Genomic DNA, 19,304 nt, shown 5'->3' on the forward strand with positions numbered 1-19,304 from the left:
CTCTTTGATGGACCTCTTTTATGAGCGCATGTATTTGGGATTTTAGGAGGATTAGTGCAGTTGTATGCAGTTGCATCAGCTGTATTAAGAGAAGGGAGAAGCATGCATTTCTTTTATTAAGACAGATGACATTTTAGCCCTCAGGCCTTCTTCAAAGCCTGAGGGCCGAAACGTCCTTTGAGATTTTGACTTAATAAAAGAAAAATGTACGTGGAGCCAGAGTGTGTGATACTTTCTTCCTGCTTGCAGGTCTGTATCCAGTGATCAGCACCTTAGTGAGCTTTACTTTTCTATTTTATCAGTTGCATTTAACCATGTTTTACACAGTGGTGAAAAGTAACTAAGTACATTAAACCAAGTACTGTACCTAAGTACTTGAATATTTCCATTTTCTGCTACTTTAGATTTCTATTTTATTTAGTTTATCTGTGGGAATTTGACTGCAGGGTTTTACATTAATGTACTGATGCTTCTACTTAAGGATCTGGTTTAACAGATGGGGTCTCTGACACCTCTTCTGTAGTCTAGTGGTTCCCAGCTGAGGTCACAACCTAGGGCATAAGGGGACTACATTTGTAATTTTGTCATACAATCTTGTGTTGCATAATAATTGAAAATTTAATCTTGAAAACCTCACAATTATCTTTTTTAACTTTTATATTGTGAAATTTTTTAATTGTTATTTAAATCCAACCATCTGAGAATTTTAGAACTGCTTAAAATTTGACAGTCGACCACTAATTAATTAAGTAGTATGTTGTATCTTATGACTCTTTCACGTTTTTTAAATGTAAAATCTGATTGATTTGAAAATCTGTAAAATGTACCGTACAGTACAGTGCTTCAGTACTTGTGTAAATGTACTTAGTTACTTTCCTCCACTGGAGACAACCCCGCTTTAAAGCAAAGCATTGATTTGATTCCACGTGCGCTTCCACGTGAATGCATGAAATATCACATGTTCGGCTAAATAGTTACTTTATTGTATTTTCAACCTGTGCATCCATTAAATATGAGTCTTGATGTTATAATAGGTCTTTATCTTCCTCAGAGGTGGGTGCACCCCATTTTAACATTAGAACCCCAAAGGATGTTGTGCACATGCGCGTTGTGCAATCTACCGGAGCGCGAGAGGTAGCGAAGGGAGTCCTAATGGCGGAGAATGTACGGTCGCCTTTTGACTACCGGGAGCCACCGACCCTCGACAGCGACGGGGATGGGAGTAAACCGCCGCCGCCACGGGGGTGAGTGAGCGCGGCGAGCCTCTGGTTTGCCGCCGCGCGGGGTTGTTTTCACCGGGGATTTGCGAGCAAAATGCAAGAGCCTGAGACGCACGCGCCGCTGCAAGCGTGCACGTTTGTTTAGTTAAACGTTAGAAGCCTTTATTCGCGTGCATGATTTCAGCGTTATGTTGCAGAAAACGGAGCAGGGGAAGTGACTTTTGATTGTTTATTGGTTGCAGCCGCCGAGTCCTGCGAGGTCGCGCCTTCCCCAGCTCGTCTCGCCTCGCAGTTAATCGCCAGCCTTTATTTTTGATGTTTTGACGGGACAGAAGTCTAACGTTAGCTGCTAGAAGCTAACAGGCTAGCTGTGGTTTAGCATCAATGTTAGCATGCACCCAGCAGGAATCATCAATTTAACCTAGCTGATCAGTGATCTGCTCTCGTGTCGATAACCCCAGCTGTATGTCTGATTTCTTAGACTGCAGACCCCTGAACACATTATTCAACAATGTCAGTATATCATGCCCACGGCGCTGCCTGACTGCTCAGCTGGTGCAGATCATGACTCGTGGCTTGTTTGGCTTTGAGTAAACAAAGTTGCTGACCACGACCAAAATACATCCGAAAACAGCGGTCTGTCACCAGGTTTGGTGATTTAAGCAGGCTTTGTTGTGGTAGTCGGTCTTCTGTAAATGCTCTTATACAGTCTGACGTGATTGAGTAAAGGGGTGGGGCCATTTTCAATATTTTGATTAAAATCATAATGATAACCGAGATAGCTGAAATCATAGCCTCCACACTGGCTGCATGTTTAGAAGAACAGTGTTGCGCAATTATGGTCAGTGATTACTACTGCTCTGTGGTTTTATTTCTTTATGACAAACCAGGGACTGAATCACACCTGGTTTGACAGGTAAACTTGATGCAATAATTTAAAAATCAAGTTAAATATGGTGGTTGGACTACAATTACTGTACAGCCAGTACAATTAATTTTAAGCCAGCAAGAGGTGAAACTGAGTGGATTAGGTAATCGGCAGAAAAATTATTTTGCTGACTGATTAAATCTGTGAGTAAATTTTCAAGCAAAAATGCCAGACTTTCCCTACTTACAGTCTTATGAGGATTTGCTGCCTTTCTGTGTCTCACATCACTGTACAATCAATTAGGTCTGCAACTAATGATTATTGTCATCACTGATTATGTTTCCAATTCATCACTTAGTATGATTTAGTATGAAAATGGCCATCACAGCTTTGCAGAACTGAATATGATGTGTTGTTTTGTTTGTTTTGTTTGACCAGAAGTCCAAACACCTAAAAATATTAAGTCTGCAATGATTTTCCTCTCATTTGAAAATCTGGAATTATAGAATCTTTGGTTTGTTTCACTATTTTTGCCTGAAAAGTGCCTGAAACAATCAGTCAGTTAACAAAATCATGTCTGATTATTTTTCTGTTGATCCACTAATTGATTACTTGACTCACAGTTTCAGCTCTGAATTATTTGGTTATGGACTGTTGATTGGAATAATATTTTTACAAAACAATTTAAAGATTTTACTCACAGAAAATGTGATAGGCATAATTGACTATTTTTGACATTTAACAAATCAAACAATCAGGTGATTTATCTGGGAAGATTAATTGATATTGGAAATAATCTGTAATTGCAGGCCTAAAGTGATGATGAGCAGTGTGTATGTGCAGTCCTCACTTAAACATAGCACCCGATTTTACACATTAACACCCATTAACACGAATAGTTCACAACTGTTTAGGTTGTGCAAAAAATATGAATTTCCAAATGCTGTTGGTCTGATTATACATCAGTCCAAAGGTTTTCCAATTTTTCTCAAGTAGAACAAACACCGTTGTCACCACTGCTGCCATCATCACCAGTTAAGTAGTTCATATCATTATTGTTGTACTGGATGAGTCACCCACCTGATGGAAACGCTTTGTTAGCAGATTGAATCATTGCTTTGCCGCACAGGTATCACATGCTCCGCTCGTTTGGGCTGCCCTCCATCCGGATACCTCCAGGAGGAAAGTCTTGAGCGGCGCTTTGTCGGAGCGTGTCATTATGCTAACCGAAGCCCTGGTTTTGTTTTTACAGCCGCGTGTGTGGGAGAAAAAGGAAGGGGACACCTGTGAAGGTGTGTGACCGAGCGTATGTAACAGAAGATGAGGAGGAGGAGAGCATGTCAGAACACAGCTACAGCCCTGGTATATATAGAAACACACACACACACACACACACACACACACACACACACACACACATTTTGCCACATGCTGTTGGTGTTTTCATCCACTCTGGTGCTTATGGAAAACAACTGTGCTGTGTTATAGTTAGCAGTGCATTGTAATATCTTTAAAATATAAGGCCTGTGGTTGTTGATGGAGCTGTTAACATATCCACTCTGTTCCAGGTGATGGTCAGTACCCAGAGGGCGCAGAAGACCGCCTCCCTCCACCTGGCAGTCCCTACTACCTGCCCGATCCCACTCAGCTCTGGTAAGGAGGGCCCTCACCACTCACTCACCACTATTTGTTCATTTATTTTTGGGTAGGGGAGGGGGATCCATATCACTAAGGTCTGTTAATATTTTTTCAGTGTGCCCGAGTTGGGAGAGGAAGGGGCGAGTGGAGTTCGAGGGCCCGTGCTCTTCCATCCGCCGCCCAACTGCCGGATTCGAGAGGTCCACTGCGGGACCCAGGTGCGGTTGGTTGTCATAGCAATCCGAGACATCGCCAAAGGGGAGGAGATCACAGTAGACTACAGCCTGACGGACTGGGGCGAGAATGCAATGGTGAGCAACTAACTTGATTAACCTAACCACTAAAACAACCATGGGTGGAAATTAGGGGTGGAACGATTCTGAAACCAAGACCGAAACCATGATACAACTGTCCACAATCTCATACTTACCACACACTTACTTAACACTACAGCACATGTAAATCAAAAAATGACTACTATATTTAAAGTTGGTGCAAGCTGTATATTTAGTGTATATTACATGTTACACCTGTTTTCCTTCCAAGTGCTTGTGTCACGTGACTATTTTGGTCCAGTCTTGATCGAGGGATCACGCCTGAGGTAAAAGTTAGGCCAGTTTGATTAGCTCAAGATTAATTATAACCTGGAGATTTCAGATCTCCTCGAGCACAGTCAAGTCATCAGTGTGGGAACATTTTGGTTACATCTACCCACATCCTTATCGCTGACGAAAATAAAACAGAAAAAAAACGAGGTCTGAACTGAACTGTGGATTAAAGGGATCTTTACTCCACGATTTGAAATGGTCCCTAAAAATGTACTACTTGCGCTGAAAACTGTGACCAGCTTTCAGTATTGTGAAATAACCAGGTTATTAGTTTCTTTGTGGGATTTGTGGACAATAATGAAAAAATGAAAATCGCCATTAACATGTAATTAAAATGTAGATCCTGTTATTAAAGCTACATGTTGAGCTGATGGGGTTTGTTTGATTTTGAAATGTCTTTCTCACCAGGAGGATGAGGCTGGCCCCCACCCGCTGTCCCTCTCTGTTTCTGATTACCTTACCCCCTCCTGGTCTTTATCACCCTCGTCCTCCCCACTCACCCACTCTGAACCCAGCGACTCCGACCGTGAGGAGGACGAAGAGGAGGAAGATGACGACGACGATGACGACGACGAAGAGGAAGAAATCGAAGAAATACGGGGGCGGATGCTGCGCCGGCGCAAGAAGCGCAAGATGCCAGCTGCCGTCAATTCCAAGAAGAAGACGGCGCCTACCTCCTCCAGAGGACCCGGGCGCCCGTGCTCTTCCTTTTCCCGCCCAGCACCCGTCGCGCCCCCAGTCAGATCTCAGTCCCAACCCGCAGTCAGCGCCCTGGCACCCCCAACTACCAACATCAACAATAACATCAACATAAACATCGGCAGCTCCAGCGGCGCCACGGTGAGCCGGCGGCAGCACTGCCCGTACTGTGGCCGCCACTATCGCTCCCTGGCGCGCCACCTGGAGAAGCACCACGCCAACCAGCCCGAGGTCAGAGCAGCCATGGAGCTGGCACACCTCCACACGCACAGCTCCTCAAACGGCAGCGCCTCGCACCCTCAGCCCTCATCGTCCTCCACCTCCACCGCCACTCACAGCCATTCCTTCGCTGTCCCTCAGCCCTCCGCCTCAAGCCCGGCCCCGCCTTCGCTCTTCTCCAGGGAGAGGGAGTCGCCGGCCACCCGCTCAAGCACGGGCGCCGTCTCATTCTCCCTCTCGCTTTCGCCGCCCTCTTCAACTCAGCCTGCAGCTGCCAAGAAGGGGCCGAGCTTACCGCCACCCGCCGCAAAACGCCCCGCAACCCCGATGGTGTCACGGGTAAAGAGCCCTTCCCCGCCTCCCCCGTCTACTCCCAGAAGGGGTCGGAGAATGAAGAGAGAAAAGCATGAAGAGCCGCAGAAGGTGGAGGTGGACAGCTCAAGAAGTCAAGAGGAGCTGGTTCCACCTCCCACTCCAGAGCCAGACATAGATCCAGACGAAGATCTGGAGCTGAGTGGAGAAGGGGAGGATGACGCACCAGAGGAGAAAAATGGAGAGACTGTAAGGTGTGGTTGTCCCTGATACTCTTTTTTCCCCCTTTACATATTTATTATTGTTGTATAGTGCATTGTGATTACAGCTGCTGTTTCTCTCTTTCTGTTTCTAGCACACACAGGCATCACATGTCTCCACTGCTCTCCTCCCTCTCTTGTCTGGTCCTCTACCTCCGTCGGCAACAGCACTCCTCTTTCCTCTCTTTAACCCGCTCTCCTCACTCTGCCGAGGCCTGGCGCCTGCTCTGCCATTCCAGCCTCTCCCTGCTCATCCTCTACAACCGCCACCGCGAATGCGAGGTGGCCAAGCTCACCATCCAGGACTACCGCAACCGCACCACCCCACAGGCCGGCTCCAGCACCAGCTCCCCCACCGGCATGGAAGCCCTCCTGTCCCCCTTCGAGCGCCAGGTCCTCTGCCACCTCCCACGGGCCGGTGTCTTAGGCAAGCGCGGCCGCATCCAGCCGCTCATCCTCCCGCCGCACTGTGAGTCCTGCCTGGACCTGCTCCTTCAAACCAGCCCCAACGTGGGTGTGGACCCGGAGAGCCCGTACGTCTTCTCCCGGCCCTACCACTCCCCCGCCACCCCTCTGCGGGGCACGGACCTCCTGAGGAACCTGGCTCGAGCCAGCGGTGCCAAGAACCCCGGAGCACTGACGGCGACGCGAGTGCGGCGACAGGTAGCCATCCTTACCCAACTGATACTATTAGAGGAGGGTGAGGGCCAGGGTGGAGCTACCAAACGCTTGGAGGACTTCCTGGAGCGGGAGTACCACGTGACCCAGAACTGCTCCACTATCATACGTGATCCAGCACTCATGGGTCGTGTGGGTCGTGTTGTTCTTTATGGAGAGAGGGAAGGTGTACTTTTCAGGGGGATGAGCCTGCAGCACATCTGCCTTGAGTTGGACGGTAAGGAATAATATTATAAGTCTTCTGTCTTCAATAAAAAATGGTTAGGCCCCCACTCTGGGCCCATCAGCAGGTATTTCATGCATGCTGTACTCAGCTCATCTCATGTTCTGCTTCTGGTAAGTCTGAATTCCTAACATCTGGTTTGAGTAATGCTAAGTGTCAACATACAGTACTGTTATTTGGAACAGTGGAGCTATTAAAACACATTGGACTCTGGAATGAATGTCTGCCACTTGAATGACTTTAAAAAGGCTTTTTTTTTTTTAAAGTTATAAGGTTTGTGGGGTATGCAAATCTATCGGGACATTTTTTTCTGGAAAGTGACACTGACTAGTGTAATTTTTGTGATCTTCAAAATTCAATATACACATTATTCCTAGCAACAAAACGTGGCTATAAAATCTGATTATCTGCATTGCTAAATAGCACCAGAGGTATGCAGGAATATGTATTTATAGTGTGTGTTTGCGTATGTTAGTAAACATTGAAATTATTTAAAATTACATAGATTTTTACATTTGTAAAGAAAATATTGTAAATTGTTAATATTTTTCTGTCTTTTCTTGTAGTTTTCCTGTTTAAAGTTGTACAGAAATGAAAAACATAACATTAAATCTACAACACTATAAAATGCTTCTGCTTGGTATATGAAATAGTACAAATATTGCAAGAGCATTTAATATGATTATTATGACTCTACCAGAGGTTCTGTTAGTTGTAGCATATTTTACGGCCAGATTCTACTGGTATGCATCATTTTATTGAGAACCATTTTTAATACATGACCGCCCAGCAGTTGATTCATTTACTCAGAAAATGTCATTCACTTGATTTAATTGTCTTCTGTTTTATCTCTGTCCTACAGTGATGTCCGGAAACTCGGCAGACTCCTTCTCTGAAGATTCTGAGGCAGAAGAAGAGAAGGAGGAAGTTAAAGAGAAGGCTGAGGTAATGGTGAAGAAGAAGGGACCCGGTCGACCACCACGGAAGAAGAGAGCGCCCATTCCTTCTCCAGTCAGCCCGTCAATAGCCAATGCCCATAAGAGGCGATGTATTCCTCCCAAATCAGGTAAGCGTCAGTCAGTAAGAGTCTGTGACTTCCTGTTATCATCCTTTATTTGATGATGCGTGGTCTAATTTCATTCATTTCCACTTTGCTTTCTTAGGGAAGCGTGGCGTGCTGAAGCGTCCCTGGTCGGAGGCGGAGCGTGTAGCAGTGGAGACTCACCTGAAGAGAAACCTCATGGAGCTGCGCGTCCCCGCCAAGGCGGACTGCGAGCGCTGCCTCGAACTCTGCCCCCTGCTGGTGAGTAACCAGCGAGACTGGAGGGCCATCAAGTTTTACGTCCACAACCGCATCCAGCTGCTGAAGAAGCAGGGGAGGAGGGAAAGTGCCGCCGCGGTCTGCTAGAGCAAAACAAAGGCGCGGTGGAGGACGCGTATCATAATGTACAAACCACCAGCAATCACAATGAAGAGGAAAACTCTTGGCCGTGGGGGAGAGCAGCTGTCTCCCTCTCCTTTCATTCATGGGTGCAGCGCCTGAAGTTAGGTGCTTTCCCAGTCTCATCACCCTGGTCATAAGGGAGTAGTGTAATAAACAGTGAAAAAGCTAACGAACAGATGGGTTGCTTCAGTTAAGGATCATTCGTACTCAGTGTTGGGGATGCCCAGTGTCATTTTCCAAGGTGTATTTTTAAGTGGTTGGACAAGATGTACTTGTAAGTGTGAAATATGAGTTCAGACACAGTGAATGCTTTTTCTTTCTTTCTTTCTTTCTTTTTTTTGAAAAAAAAAAATAGAGTGGTTTTTATGTCATTTTTACTTAACTAGATAGTTGACAGTGAAGTGGAAAGTGTTGGGAGATAGAGAAGGTGACATAAGGCGTCTGGAGTGATACGATATGCGCTTTAGACTGCCTACATCACACGGTCCTTAGTCTAGCATTTGCTTCCACAGAAGGCTGATGACCAAACATGAATGTGTAAAGCTTTGGAGGAAGTAATCAATGGTTCTGATGGTTAAACCCTCCAACCCCCCCCTCACAGAAAAACCACATGGCTTCAGGACTGAGACTTGTATGAACTTGTATAGTTTGTGTTTGATATTGACTGGCATTGTGCCCCCACCCCATGGAACCCAACTGACAAGTGTATTAAAAAAAAGTATTCTTCAAAGTCTTGGACCATGATGCACCTGTGAATTGGTTCTTGCATACCTCTTCTACCATGATCATAGTCAAACTAGTATGTATCAAGGCACGCCTACTTGAATTTATTGCGTATCAGAATTTTTAAACAAATTTTATTTCAGAATCAACATATGGTCATATTCACAGTGTAAATACTTCCTAATCTATGAAAAGTATACAGTAGTGATTACAAAGTTAGTATTGTGTTATTGTGTACATACTGTAAATACTACCTGTACTTATTAAAGTGTATGACATTTTGCTGTGTTTTCTTAAACTGGATTGTAAAGTGAGTTTTACAGAGTGAAACAAAGAAAACAGAAATGAAAACTCCAGAATGTCAGATTGAGCTCATTCAAAACACAAAAAGTACACTTATAAAATGATTTACATTTTTAACATCAACAATCTCTGAAAAAACATTAACAACATGAAAAATATGAAAATGCCACTCAGTACAAAAGTTGCCTTGTTCCAGATACAAATACAGTATATCAATAGTACCTCCATTATTTGTGTTAATTGGTAAGTTTAGATGCTCTGACGACACCTCAAGACAGCATGAGCACTTCTCAAAAGTGTGACCGCACAAACACCGGGCTGTTTGGACCTGAAGTCGCTGTCACCCCAGACCCCCTCCCTCCTAACATCAAGCAATCCACCTAACGTGGCACTGTGCCACTCCACTTCACCCTGGCCCTCCACAGGTGATTAATCAGTTAACCCATCACTTCTGCCACTGAGAACTTAGCACTATCCTGTACCTGGAGAAAGATCTTAAAGGTGAATTTATTAGAGCAATTTTTGCAGCCCACTGACAGTCTTGCAAGCACCTTAAGAAGGGTGTTTCAAAAACCCACTTTTGTTTAGACTTGACTGGTGGTCTTAGATCCTTTGAAACTTAAAAGAGCAGAACCACTAGGTGTAGAGCTACTATTAGTAGTGTTATAAGTCAAGAATTGAGCTAACAGGATGGGTTACATGGCTAAAATTGTCAGAACACAAGAAAATATTAAGGTAATTACCTAAATAACTACATATGACAGAGCTTCCTGTTCCTAACAATTACATAATATTACCCCCTGTACAACATTAGCTGTTTCAAAGTCAGTATTTGAGCCAAAACAATAACTTCATAAAACACAAGTTATAATTACCTTACAAATTAACATTAACAACAATCTCAATTACTATAACTAGCCACAACAACAGAAAAACCTTGCAATATACAGTTGCAAACACTATAAAACTGTCTTTATGTGACATGAAAAGTCTATGAATATTCTGACATGCAATCTGCTAAAGAAAGAGAACCACTACTGCAAAAAATGAAACACACAAGAAATCGGTGAATGACAGAGCAGTATGATTTGGAGAAAAGGTCCCTATGTGAACCAGGGATGCTCCAATCATTGTATAATATGCAACTTAAACACTAGGCTCTAAAGGCATCCAACTAAAAGACACTTATGTTGGTAAATATGCTTATTTGCTGTTTTGAAAAGAGTCATTTCGGTTTTAATATGACATATTCAAAAATGTTGGGTGGTTGGGGAGAACATTACAGTGACATCTCATTCACTCAGCAGATTTTGTACCGTGTCCCTTTCAGCAGTACAGGAGGACAATGCTGAAATAGATTAGATCCTCTGTGTCTAACCTTGCTTTCTTACAACTGCTGTTCCTGATGATATTAAGGTTCAGGCTCATGTGCTGTTGAGTTTACATTCTCTCCATCTACTTTCACTTCTATACTACTCTCCCTCTGCAATATCTCCATAGGTGCTTTGTCATTTTTACCAGGATTGAAAAGTGGAAAGACTTCACCTGTGAACTTAGCTGTTAAAGACCCAATGACACATTTATCTTCCACATTATAAAAGGTAAGCTCACCGCTGTCATAATTCAGATACACACCAACTGTCTTGGGTCTTGAGTGGACAGGCAGTAAAACGTTTGGTTCTGTGCTAAACTGAAAGCTGTCTGCTCTGTCAGGAGAAGAGGACAGGAACCAGAAACCATTAGATGTGGTTGGGGGAACACTACACTCCCTTGGAAAGCCAGTTACATTTGTAACCCCAACCCACCAGGACTGTTTGAGGTCTGAATTCCCCAAAGAAACCTCCCAGTAGTGTTGTCCAGAAGAGAAGCCAGGTGTTCCTTTGGTAGCAGTGAGACAGGATAACATCGAGTCCATCAGGAAATTCTGCACCAATGTTGTCTCTCAGCTTAGTGTCTTTGATTTTGAGGTATGGATTTTCCTGTCTCAAGTGTAATATTTACTATTGAAAATAGAAAATTTGATTAGATTCAAATCAGAAAGAGTCAACATGGGGTGATTCTTTATGAGTGTGATTCTTTTAAAATTTTGAGCAGATTACCGTAATAGCTCCTGGCCTCTTCAAAAGCTGTTGGCTTAACTACTGTAACACAGAACAGGTACAGTAAACATGTATTCTACACCACACTCAAGCAAGTACAGACTATGGTCTGCTCCTATTTAAATTCAATACAACAAGCAGTTTTTGCGTTGCAGTGTCCTGTTGTGACTTTATCAAGAATAACAGGATGAGTTAGTTCTTACCTTGTTTTAAAAGTTTCTCATTCTCTGGAAAAACAAAAACACAAAACATTAACCCATGATTTTTTATTACACATATTATCAATGAAATGTGATCTACAGTATATGACTGTGTGGTCTTTCTTACCCTCAGCTTGGTTTCTCTCCAACTTGTCCTTGGCACACAATAGATCTGAACAATGATAAAAAATTATTAATCGTAATTGAGCGAAACTAGTCAAGCAATAATGTAAAATATCATATATCATTTCTTCTTGTATGACAGCTGATAAAAATATATTTACCTCTCCTTTTGTAGAAAAGCAGTCCAAGTGAAGATAGCGCGGCTATGAGGAGAATAGCGAAGGCCACCCATCCAGCCGAGAATCCTGAATCTAAATAAAAAGTAAGAAATCATGTATTTATACCTTTGTTCTCATCAATGTTCTGTGTGGAAAATCAATGAGGAAAATGTAACTGATATACAAACAATTCTTCATACCCTGTTTAGCAGGTTTTTCCAGGCGCATTCTTGACTCCTTTGCCTCTCCGTCAGGGAGACCTACTGAGCAGGAAACCTCGGAGGAGGTGGGGACTAGGAGCCAGCTGCGGACTGACACAAGACCAGAGGAGACATTGTTGTACTTCAGTACTTTTGGGGTGAGATCCTGCTTCTGGTCCGACCAGCGCAGCTTCGGCTCTGGATACCATCCTTGAGATTCACAGCTCACATGCACTGAGTTATCTTCTCTCCACACTGCTGACAGAAGAGGGTGGGTTCCCATTTCTAGGAAGGGGGCGGAGGAGGAAGGTAAAGAACATTTATATTAAGGCAGAACCATCTGGTAGTTTTGTGTGTTGTATCCACTCTCATGACACTCACCTATCACATGAAGTTTCACGTTCTCTCGGTCATAACCCTGTTCACTGCTGACGTAACAAGTGTAATCTCCCGCGTCCTCAATCGTGACGTTCACCAGCTTCAGGCTCACGTCACCTCCAGTCAGCCCACCGGACGATGCATCCTTCAGCCCAAATGAGACTCGACCTATGTAGGAAGCCTCCTTGGATGCATCAAACTTCTTTGATGAAAGTACAATCGGGCTGTCAAAGCGATCAGAACGGTACCACTGTACCTCCAAATCCTCTGCATTTTGTGGTGGATTGAGCCAGCATGGTAATATGGCCGTGTGGCCTTGGTGCACTGTGACAGGGGGGCCAACTACAACCACAGGGGAGCCTGTAACTGCAACAGGCAACATAAATTTAATTAGTCAGGATTCTGTCTTTATAACCTTTTCTGGTTCAATTATGTTGTTGTTAAATAATAAGTTATAACTTCAGTATTAAGTGAAGATGCATTATTGCCTCACAAATGTTCCATCTATTAATCTACAACAGATAGTTTAGAGTGAACAGGGACTTACCAGAGGCACTAAACAACGATGTACTTAGAAGCGTCAAAAGGTACATCATCTGTAGACCTGTAAAGTGGGCGTAAATATTCATAGTGATTAAATAAACCGTCAAGAGGGAGGCACACCTGGTTTCCACGCCTTGTTATCAGGTTTAAGTCAATACTGCTGTAATAACAAAATCAGAATATCATATTTGCGATAGACAGATGACGTCCAGACTGAAATGTCGGCCTTACCCATTGTAGTGGCGTAATCCCGGCGCCGAATATCCGAGGTGCAACTCGAGGTGTCGTCTTCAGAGAAGGAAATTAGGACGTAGTTCGGATTTAGATGTAGAGATCTGAAGTCAGCTTCGGATATTTTTGCTGCAATTGTCCTCGTGGAAGTGGGAAAATGAGAAGCGTCGCTTGCCACCGTCGTTTGCAGCACTTTCACTTTCACTTTGCGAGGAAAATATGATTGGTGGTGGTGTGTGTGTGGGTGGTGTGTGTGTGTCGGGGTCCCCGCGGAGCACATGGGTATTTATTTGTAATTTTTAGACTTACAGTAAATGCTCACCAATACAGGAAATCTAGAGACTGCAGAGACTGCAAATGCACGTTTATTCTTCAGCTCCTTTTGAACAGAGAGTGAATTAAGATCCACAAACAGCTTAATGTCAATAAACAGTCTGATTAGGTTCCGTTTAATAATAGTGCAGTGATGATTATGATGAGGAGTCTTACAGTATGTTTACAGCATGAATTACATGTTGGTTGATCATTCATTTAAATAGGTAGTTTCCTTGGGTTTTAGATCACTATTTGAAGAGAGCATGATTAACAGAAATGTACACACAGTTTCACATACACAATACACATCGGTTCAACATTAAGGGAAACAAGAAGAACACTGATAATGCCTTAATGAGAGATTTTGATTTCAATGCTCTTCTGTAATTTATCAAATTTTTAAGTAGAACAGCATTGGTGTCGCACAGATAACAAACCAGTTATTTCCTGGGATTAAAACAACTCGACAAAGAATTTAAAAGTTGAGCGTGGATATCTAGATAACTCATGTTAAGCACAGATGTGCCAGATGTTCCAACGCGGGTCGAGATTGTTTATGTGGTATGTGAATTCTCACGTGAGTCTGCTGCGTCAACTTAAACGGCACACATCAGACTGGGCCCGGACGTTTCACAGTGTTGGCTTCTAAATAAAAATATAATGTCGTTCACGGTTTAAGAAAATGAGCAGACAGCTCTTGGGCTGTTCAATGCACGTTATCAAAATTACAAAACGTTTTTGTCTATGCAACGAAGGGTGCTTTGTGGAATTTTACTTTGATATATTTCTGGCTTTAGCTTATTTTGAAATTTTTTCCCGGAAGTTGCAGTTTAAACCTGTTTGACTTGACCAATCACAAGTCTAGCTTGTCTCTGGTATCATAGTCCAGTTTTGTTAGCTTTTAGCTGGCGTTGTGGTGTTTATGGACGTCGGTTGGTAATTTCTCCACCTAACACCATGTGTGGAGTTAGTTAGGCTAACGTTTTTATATGAATGTGAAATGTTAGTTTGAGTTGCTAACGTTAGCTGATAGCTAGCTTTCCAGAGGTTTTTTTTAGAGGAGTTGTAGTTAGTTAGCGTTAGCAGTCCAGTTCACTGACCCCTCTGCTAAATGGCGACATAGCAACACTGACTCACATCTCCAAAGTCCGGGGAAACTTCACATATTTTCTGGGTTGCTGTTTTTAACCAAAATGTCACAACTTGATGATTGTGACGATACCACCCCTCTGCTCAGGGATGATGCAAGCAGGTGAGTGCTGAGCTCAGTGGCCCCACACTGGAGGGATTAGCCACTGTAACCCTAGATGAGTAAACATACAAAAGGGAGCTTTGTATGTGCATTGTTGACCAAGCAGGTCGTCCGGGGCAATGGTATTACTAACACTGCACTGTATGTTATCCATGCATTATGTAAACCATTTGGGTCAGATCGGTTTTCTCGTGTGTTAGCCTGTCTTGTTTACTAGTCTGTATCAGTGACCTCAAATCACCTGGGCTGCCTTGTCCTCCTTTGCCTGTGTGCAGTGACGACTCTCAGGATGAAGATTACAAGAGTCGGTGGAGGTCCATCCGAGTCATGTATTTCACCATGTTTCTCAGCAGTGTGGGTGAGGATGCCTTAGTGTTACAGATTTCAACACTTATGCAGAGACACTTCATGAGGGTCTCAACTGGCCTGTCTCTGGATGGACACATCTGACATCCTGTAGAAGCACAAGCCAATGGGAAACACGGAATCACTAAAACATATCATATCTATTTATTGGGTTTCTGAGTATTAACCATCATATTTGTCCACTCAGCAATGCATACAGAATCACATTATTCATCTTAAACAAAAGACACATGAAACACCTTGAAAGAGTAATAGCTTCTATGTGTAATTTTTTTCCTGTTAAGTCCTCTCACCCTGAATACGATGCATCTGTGTAATTTCCTGGCTTGTGTTTAGAATTTTGACCAAATGCAAACCATATTCATTATTTTTGTGCCCTTCCAGGTTTCACTATTGTCATCACATCACTTTGGCCGTATTTGCAAAAGGTGAGTATGACTTTGCATTTTTCTTGGTGTTTTAGTGGCTCAGAGTCAGACTTGGCTAGTTAGGAAGTGAAAGAAGCCACAAAGAAGAACATTGGGAAACAAATTTTGGATTTAGCAGAAGTCCTGCACTTTCCCTGTGCAAAAGTCAAACTGAGTAGTAAGCAGTTCTAAATACACTGAGACATCCTGGCCATGTGTCTAATGTAACAGCATGCATCAATAATAGCACTCGTATATACAGTATTTTCATTGTAGCAATGTCATCCTCATGCTATAACATTTTTTATTTTCATCTGTCTTTCATACAGATTGATGATAGCGCAAATGCCAGCTTCCTGGGATGGGTGGTGGCGGCCTACAGCCTCGGTCAGATGGTGGCCTCGCCCATTTTTGGCCTGTGGTCTAATTACAGACCTCGCAGGGAGCCTCTGGTGTGCTCCATCTTCATCAACCTGTCAGCCAATATTTACTACGCCTACGTGTATCTGCCCAAGACACATAACAAGTTCCACATGCTCATGTCCAGAGCCTTTGTGGGGTTCGGAGCAGGTGATGTGCGGGATTCTTAAACTGTATATATATGCCTTTGCTCTATAATATTATGATGTGATCAGTGTCACACATATCCTAATATTAGCTTTGGTCTCTCCGTGGCAGGCAATGTTGCTGTGGTGAGGTCCTATGTTGCTGGAGCCACATCACTGAAGGAGAGAACCAGTGCCATGGCGAACATGAGTGCCTGTCAGGCCCTAGGTTTCATCCTGGGACCAGGTAAAGATGGCTATAACCTGCACAGTATACTGGCAGAGCTGGGAGTGCAGGGCACATGGTTTTAAATTGACATGTATTTGTTGTGTTGTATGGCAGCTCTTCAGGCATGCCTGTCATTCATTGGTGAGCACGGTGTCACAGTGAAGATCATAGACCTGCAGCTCAACATGTACACTGCTCCAGCTCTACTGGCTGCAGCTTTTGGCCTCGTCAACATCCTGCTGGTCTTCTTGGTGCTGAGGTGAGGCTTTCATGCTTCTCAGTGGTCAAAAATCATCTCTTAATCTCATCACTGATATTTATCAGGAGCTGTCTCAACTCTTACTAACAGAGAGCACCGTGTTGATGACGATGGAAGACACATTCGAGCCATCAACTACACATCAGAAGGTATGTATTGTTCTAATCTTTATTTTAAATATTTGCTTTTAATCAAAGACAAATGCAGAATAGATGTATACAAATTAATGAAAAATTCACAGTTTTACTTTTTATGAACAAGTAGTGGCACAGTATACAAATGACTTTGCTGCAGGCACCTAGTAGGTAATTACCTTAAGAAAACAAAATGGCTTAGGTTCAGGCATGATCACATTTCTATTAAGTGTAGTGGACAGTGTGTGACATCTTCAGCAGACAGATCATTAGACAAGGCAGCCCATTTCCTGGCCTGTGAGACTTGTGAGACAAAATATATTAGCAGGATGTGTTGGAGAATATTAGCATTTCTTGGTTGAAGCCTTTATCCTTCTCCTCTTTTCTCCTGCAGACAGAGTGGATCTTATCGAAGAAAGCGACGAACCCATCGATCAGGTGGCGGTCCTGACCTCCAACGTCCTCTTCTTCGTCGTCATGTTCATCTTTGCTGTTTTTGAGACGTATGTATTTTATTCCAGAGTACATAAGCAGTCAAATCCGAATGCAACAGACAGTTCTTATTAACTTATATACATATATTTTCAAGACCTGACTGTATACGTTTATGATTTTTCAGAATTGCCACGCCTCTGTCCATGGACATGTTCGCATGGACAAGGAAGGAAGCTGTTTTATACAATGGCATCATCATCTGCTGCATTGGATTTGAATCCATCCTTGTTTTTCTGGTTGTAAAAGTGGCTTCTCAGAGGTACTCTTACTCATTTCATGCAGCTGTTAAATAAAAATGTGTCTCACTTCACCTGAATTTGGTTTAACACAAGGAATGTTCACTTCCTTCCAGGGTTGGGGATCGTCCGGTGCTGCTAGCAGGCCTGGCCATTATATTCTGTGGCTTCTTCATTCTGCTTCCATGGGGGAATCATTACCCCAAAATCCAGTGGGCAGGTATGGACTATTTTACTTGCACAGATTGTTTCAGTTTCCTCTGTTAAAGTGATTAATTACTACAAACTGAATGCCACTTTCAATGTACACTTAACACGTTTTCTTTCTCTTTACAAAATATAGACCTCAAAAACAACTCCTTGGTCAGTCAGGTATCTAAAGCCACAATAGCTTCCAACAGCTCTCTGGAGCCAACAGGCTGCCCGTATGAACAGACCTGGTGTCAGTACACCCCTGCAATACACCTTGCCCAGTACATCTCATCTGACATCTTGATTGGGGTGGGATACCCAGCCTGCAATGTCATGTCCTACACACTGTATTCCAAAATCCTGGGACCCAAGCCACAGGTAATTAGACTGTCGGGTAATGGAGGTGTTATTTTAATAAACAAGATGTTGTTTTATTTTGAAGTGTCATAAATTATTCAATGCATTGCTTAAGAACCTATAATGTGTGTGTTTGCTGTCGCTTTCTGCAGGGTGTGTACATGGGGTGGTTGACAGCCTCTGGCAGTGGTGCGCGGACTTTGGGCCCTGTGTTTGTCTCGCAGGTTTATACCATCCTGGGACCTCGTTGGGCCTTCAGCCTCATCTGCGGTATGGTGGTAGGGGCCATCATCCTCCTCAGCTCTGCTTACCACAGACTCATAGCATTTTCTGTACGACACGGAAGGACTGTAGAGTAACGATTACCACTGGAGAGACTGATTCCTTCTTTTATTCTCCAGGACTTTTTAAAAATCCTGGTGGCTTTTTGTTGCTGTTACTCACTTTACAGTGTGGTAACTACTTAAGCCTTTGAGAGTTTGTAACTCAGGGTTGACCTTTGAACTCAAAGGCGAAGAGATAAGGCCAGGTTTTTCCTCATGACTTGACCGAAGATGGCTGCATCGCTTTGAGTTCAAAGGGAGCTAGAACTGCAGCTGCACTATTACATACCCGTTGTGAAAGAAGCCATGTGACACACATTCATTAACATGGATGTATTGCCTTGTATGTGGTGGGGGCATGGCATGACATCAAACAAACTATAGTTTAAATCAACAAGTTACTAAACATTTGTTACTGAATTACTGCACAGGTTTTATGTGATTGAATTGTTGGTTTTAAAGATAAATTAATTCTAAAATATATGAAAACAGAGGCCACTTGATCAAAGCATTTGCAAAATAGGAGATGGTTCTCAGACTGGCTATGCACTGAATTATGAAATTAGTTTTTGAAATCCACAGGCACACGAACAGTCCATGTAAACAACCATGACCTAATTAATGGTACTTGAAAACAAATACTGTCAAATTGTTAATTTAGTTTTTACTGGCAGAAAATGTGCTGACTCTTGAAATATGTTTGATTGACTGGATTTGGCATTCCTTATACTGAATGTACTAAACTATCAACAGTTGTTATTTCAGTTTTACTGCGCAGTGATTCTTGTTGTGCAATAAATGTGACTCTTGAGACAATTTGAATTTGAAACATTTCCACATTTAACTTTTCCTCAAAGGAAAAATACTGATAATATTTTTCCTATTTCCATTATAAGCTTTTCTTGTGGTTGTTTACAACTACAGGTCCTTGTCTACCTGAAATAATTCAGAAAGTGATGTGTGAATGTATGTGTTCTAATGATTAACTGAATAATGCATTAAAGATTGAATGTGATTTTACATTCTCAGTGTCACTGTATTAATGTTGTCATTTCCAATTTAGCCTG

The 19,304-nt window shown here is 42.9% G+C and overlaps 3 protein-coding genes across 4 annotated transcripts; 2 read left to right on the forward strand and 1 right to left on the reverse strand.

Annotated features, from left to right (window-relative positions):
* The first annotated feature begins 1,054 nt into the window (after window positions 1-1,054).
* Window positions 1,055-9,173, forward strand: LOC108890911 (uncharacterized). Its single transcript, XM_018687983.2, has 8 exons — window positions 1,055-1,244; window positions 3,341-3,450; window positions 3,657-3,741; window positions 3,842-4,037; window positions 4,743-5,818; window positions 5,920-6,719; window positions 7,588-7,791; window positions 7,889-9,173. The coding sequence occupies exons 1-8, from the start codon at window positions 1,102-1,104 to the stop codon at window positions 8,131-8,133; spliced, it is 2,859 nt and encodes a 952-aa protein (XP_018543499.1). The 5' UTR covers window positions 1,055-1,101; the 3' UTR covers window positions 8,134-9,173.
* Window positions 9,174-11,007: 1,834 nt separating this feature from the next.
* On the reverse strand, window positions 11,008-13,349 carry LOC108890912 (butyrophilin subfamily 1 member A1). Of its 2 annotated transcripts, none has more exons than XM_018687985.2 (9): window positions 13,128-13,349; window positions 12,901-12,957; window positions 12,357-12,719; window positions 11,976-12,260; window positions 11,779-11,868; window positions 11,622-11,666; window positions 11,498-11,521; window positions 11,295-11,333; window positions 11,008-11,195 (listed from the first exon to the last, which is right to left on the reverse strand). In XM_018687985.2, the coding sequence occupies exons 1-9, from the start codon at window positions 13,129-13,131 to the stop codon at window positions 11,143-11,145; spliced, it is 960 nt and encodes a 319-aa protein (XP_018543501.1). In that variant the 5' UTR covers window positions 13,132-13,349; the 3' UTR covers window positions 11,008-11,142. The 2 variants fall into 2 exon arrangements, with proteins under 2 accessions (XP_018543501.1, XP_018543500.1); XM_018687984.2 differs by having other exon boundaries at window positions 11,295-11,336; window positions 13,128-13,348.
* Window positions 13,350-14,259: 910 nt separating this feature from the next.
* mfsd8 (major facilitator superfamily domain containing 8) lies at window positions 14,260-19,257 on the forward strand. Its single transcript, XM_018687977.2, has 12 exons — window positions 14,260-14,694; window positions 14,970-15,052; window positions 15,445-15,488; window positions 15,797-16,037; window positions 16,146-16,259; window positions 16,356-16,500; window positions 16,591-16,649; window positions 17,029-17,137; window positions 17,254-17,388; window positions 17,482-17,585; window positions 17,709-17,935; window positions 18,067-19,257. Exons 1-12 carry the CDS (start codon window positions 14,636-14,638, stop codon window positions 18,271-18,273), a joined length of 1,527 nt encoding a protein of 508 aa, XP_018543493.1. The 5' UTR covers window positions 14,260-14,635; the 3' UTR covers window positions 18,274-19,257.
* Window positions 19,258-19,304: the final 47 nt, after the last annotated feature.

This window comes from Lates calcarifer, linkage group LG14 (assembly GCF_001640805.2).
Source record: "Lates calcarifer isolate ASB-BC8 linkage group LG14, TLL_Latcal_v3, whole genome shotgun sequence".
Lineage (NCBI taxonomy): Eukaryota > Metazoa > Chordata > Actinopteri > Centropomidae > Lates > Lates calcarifer.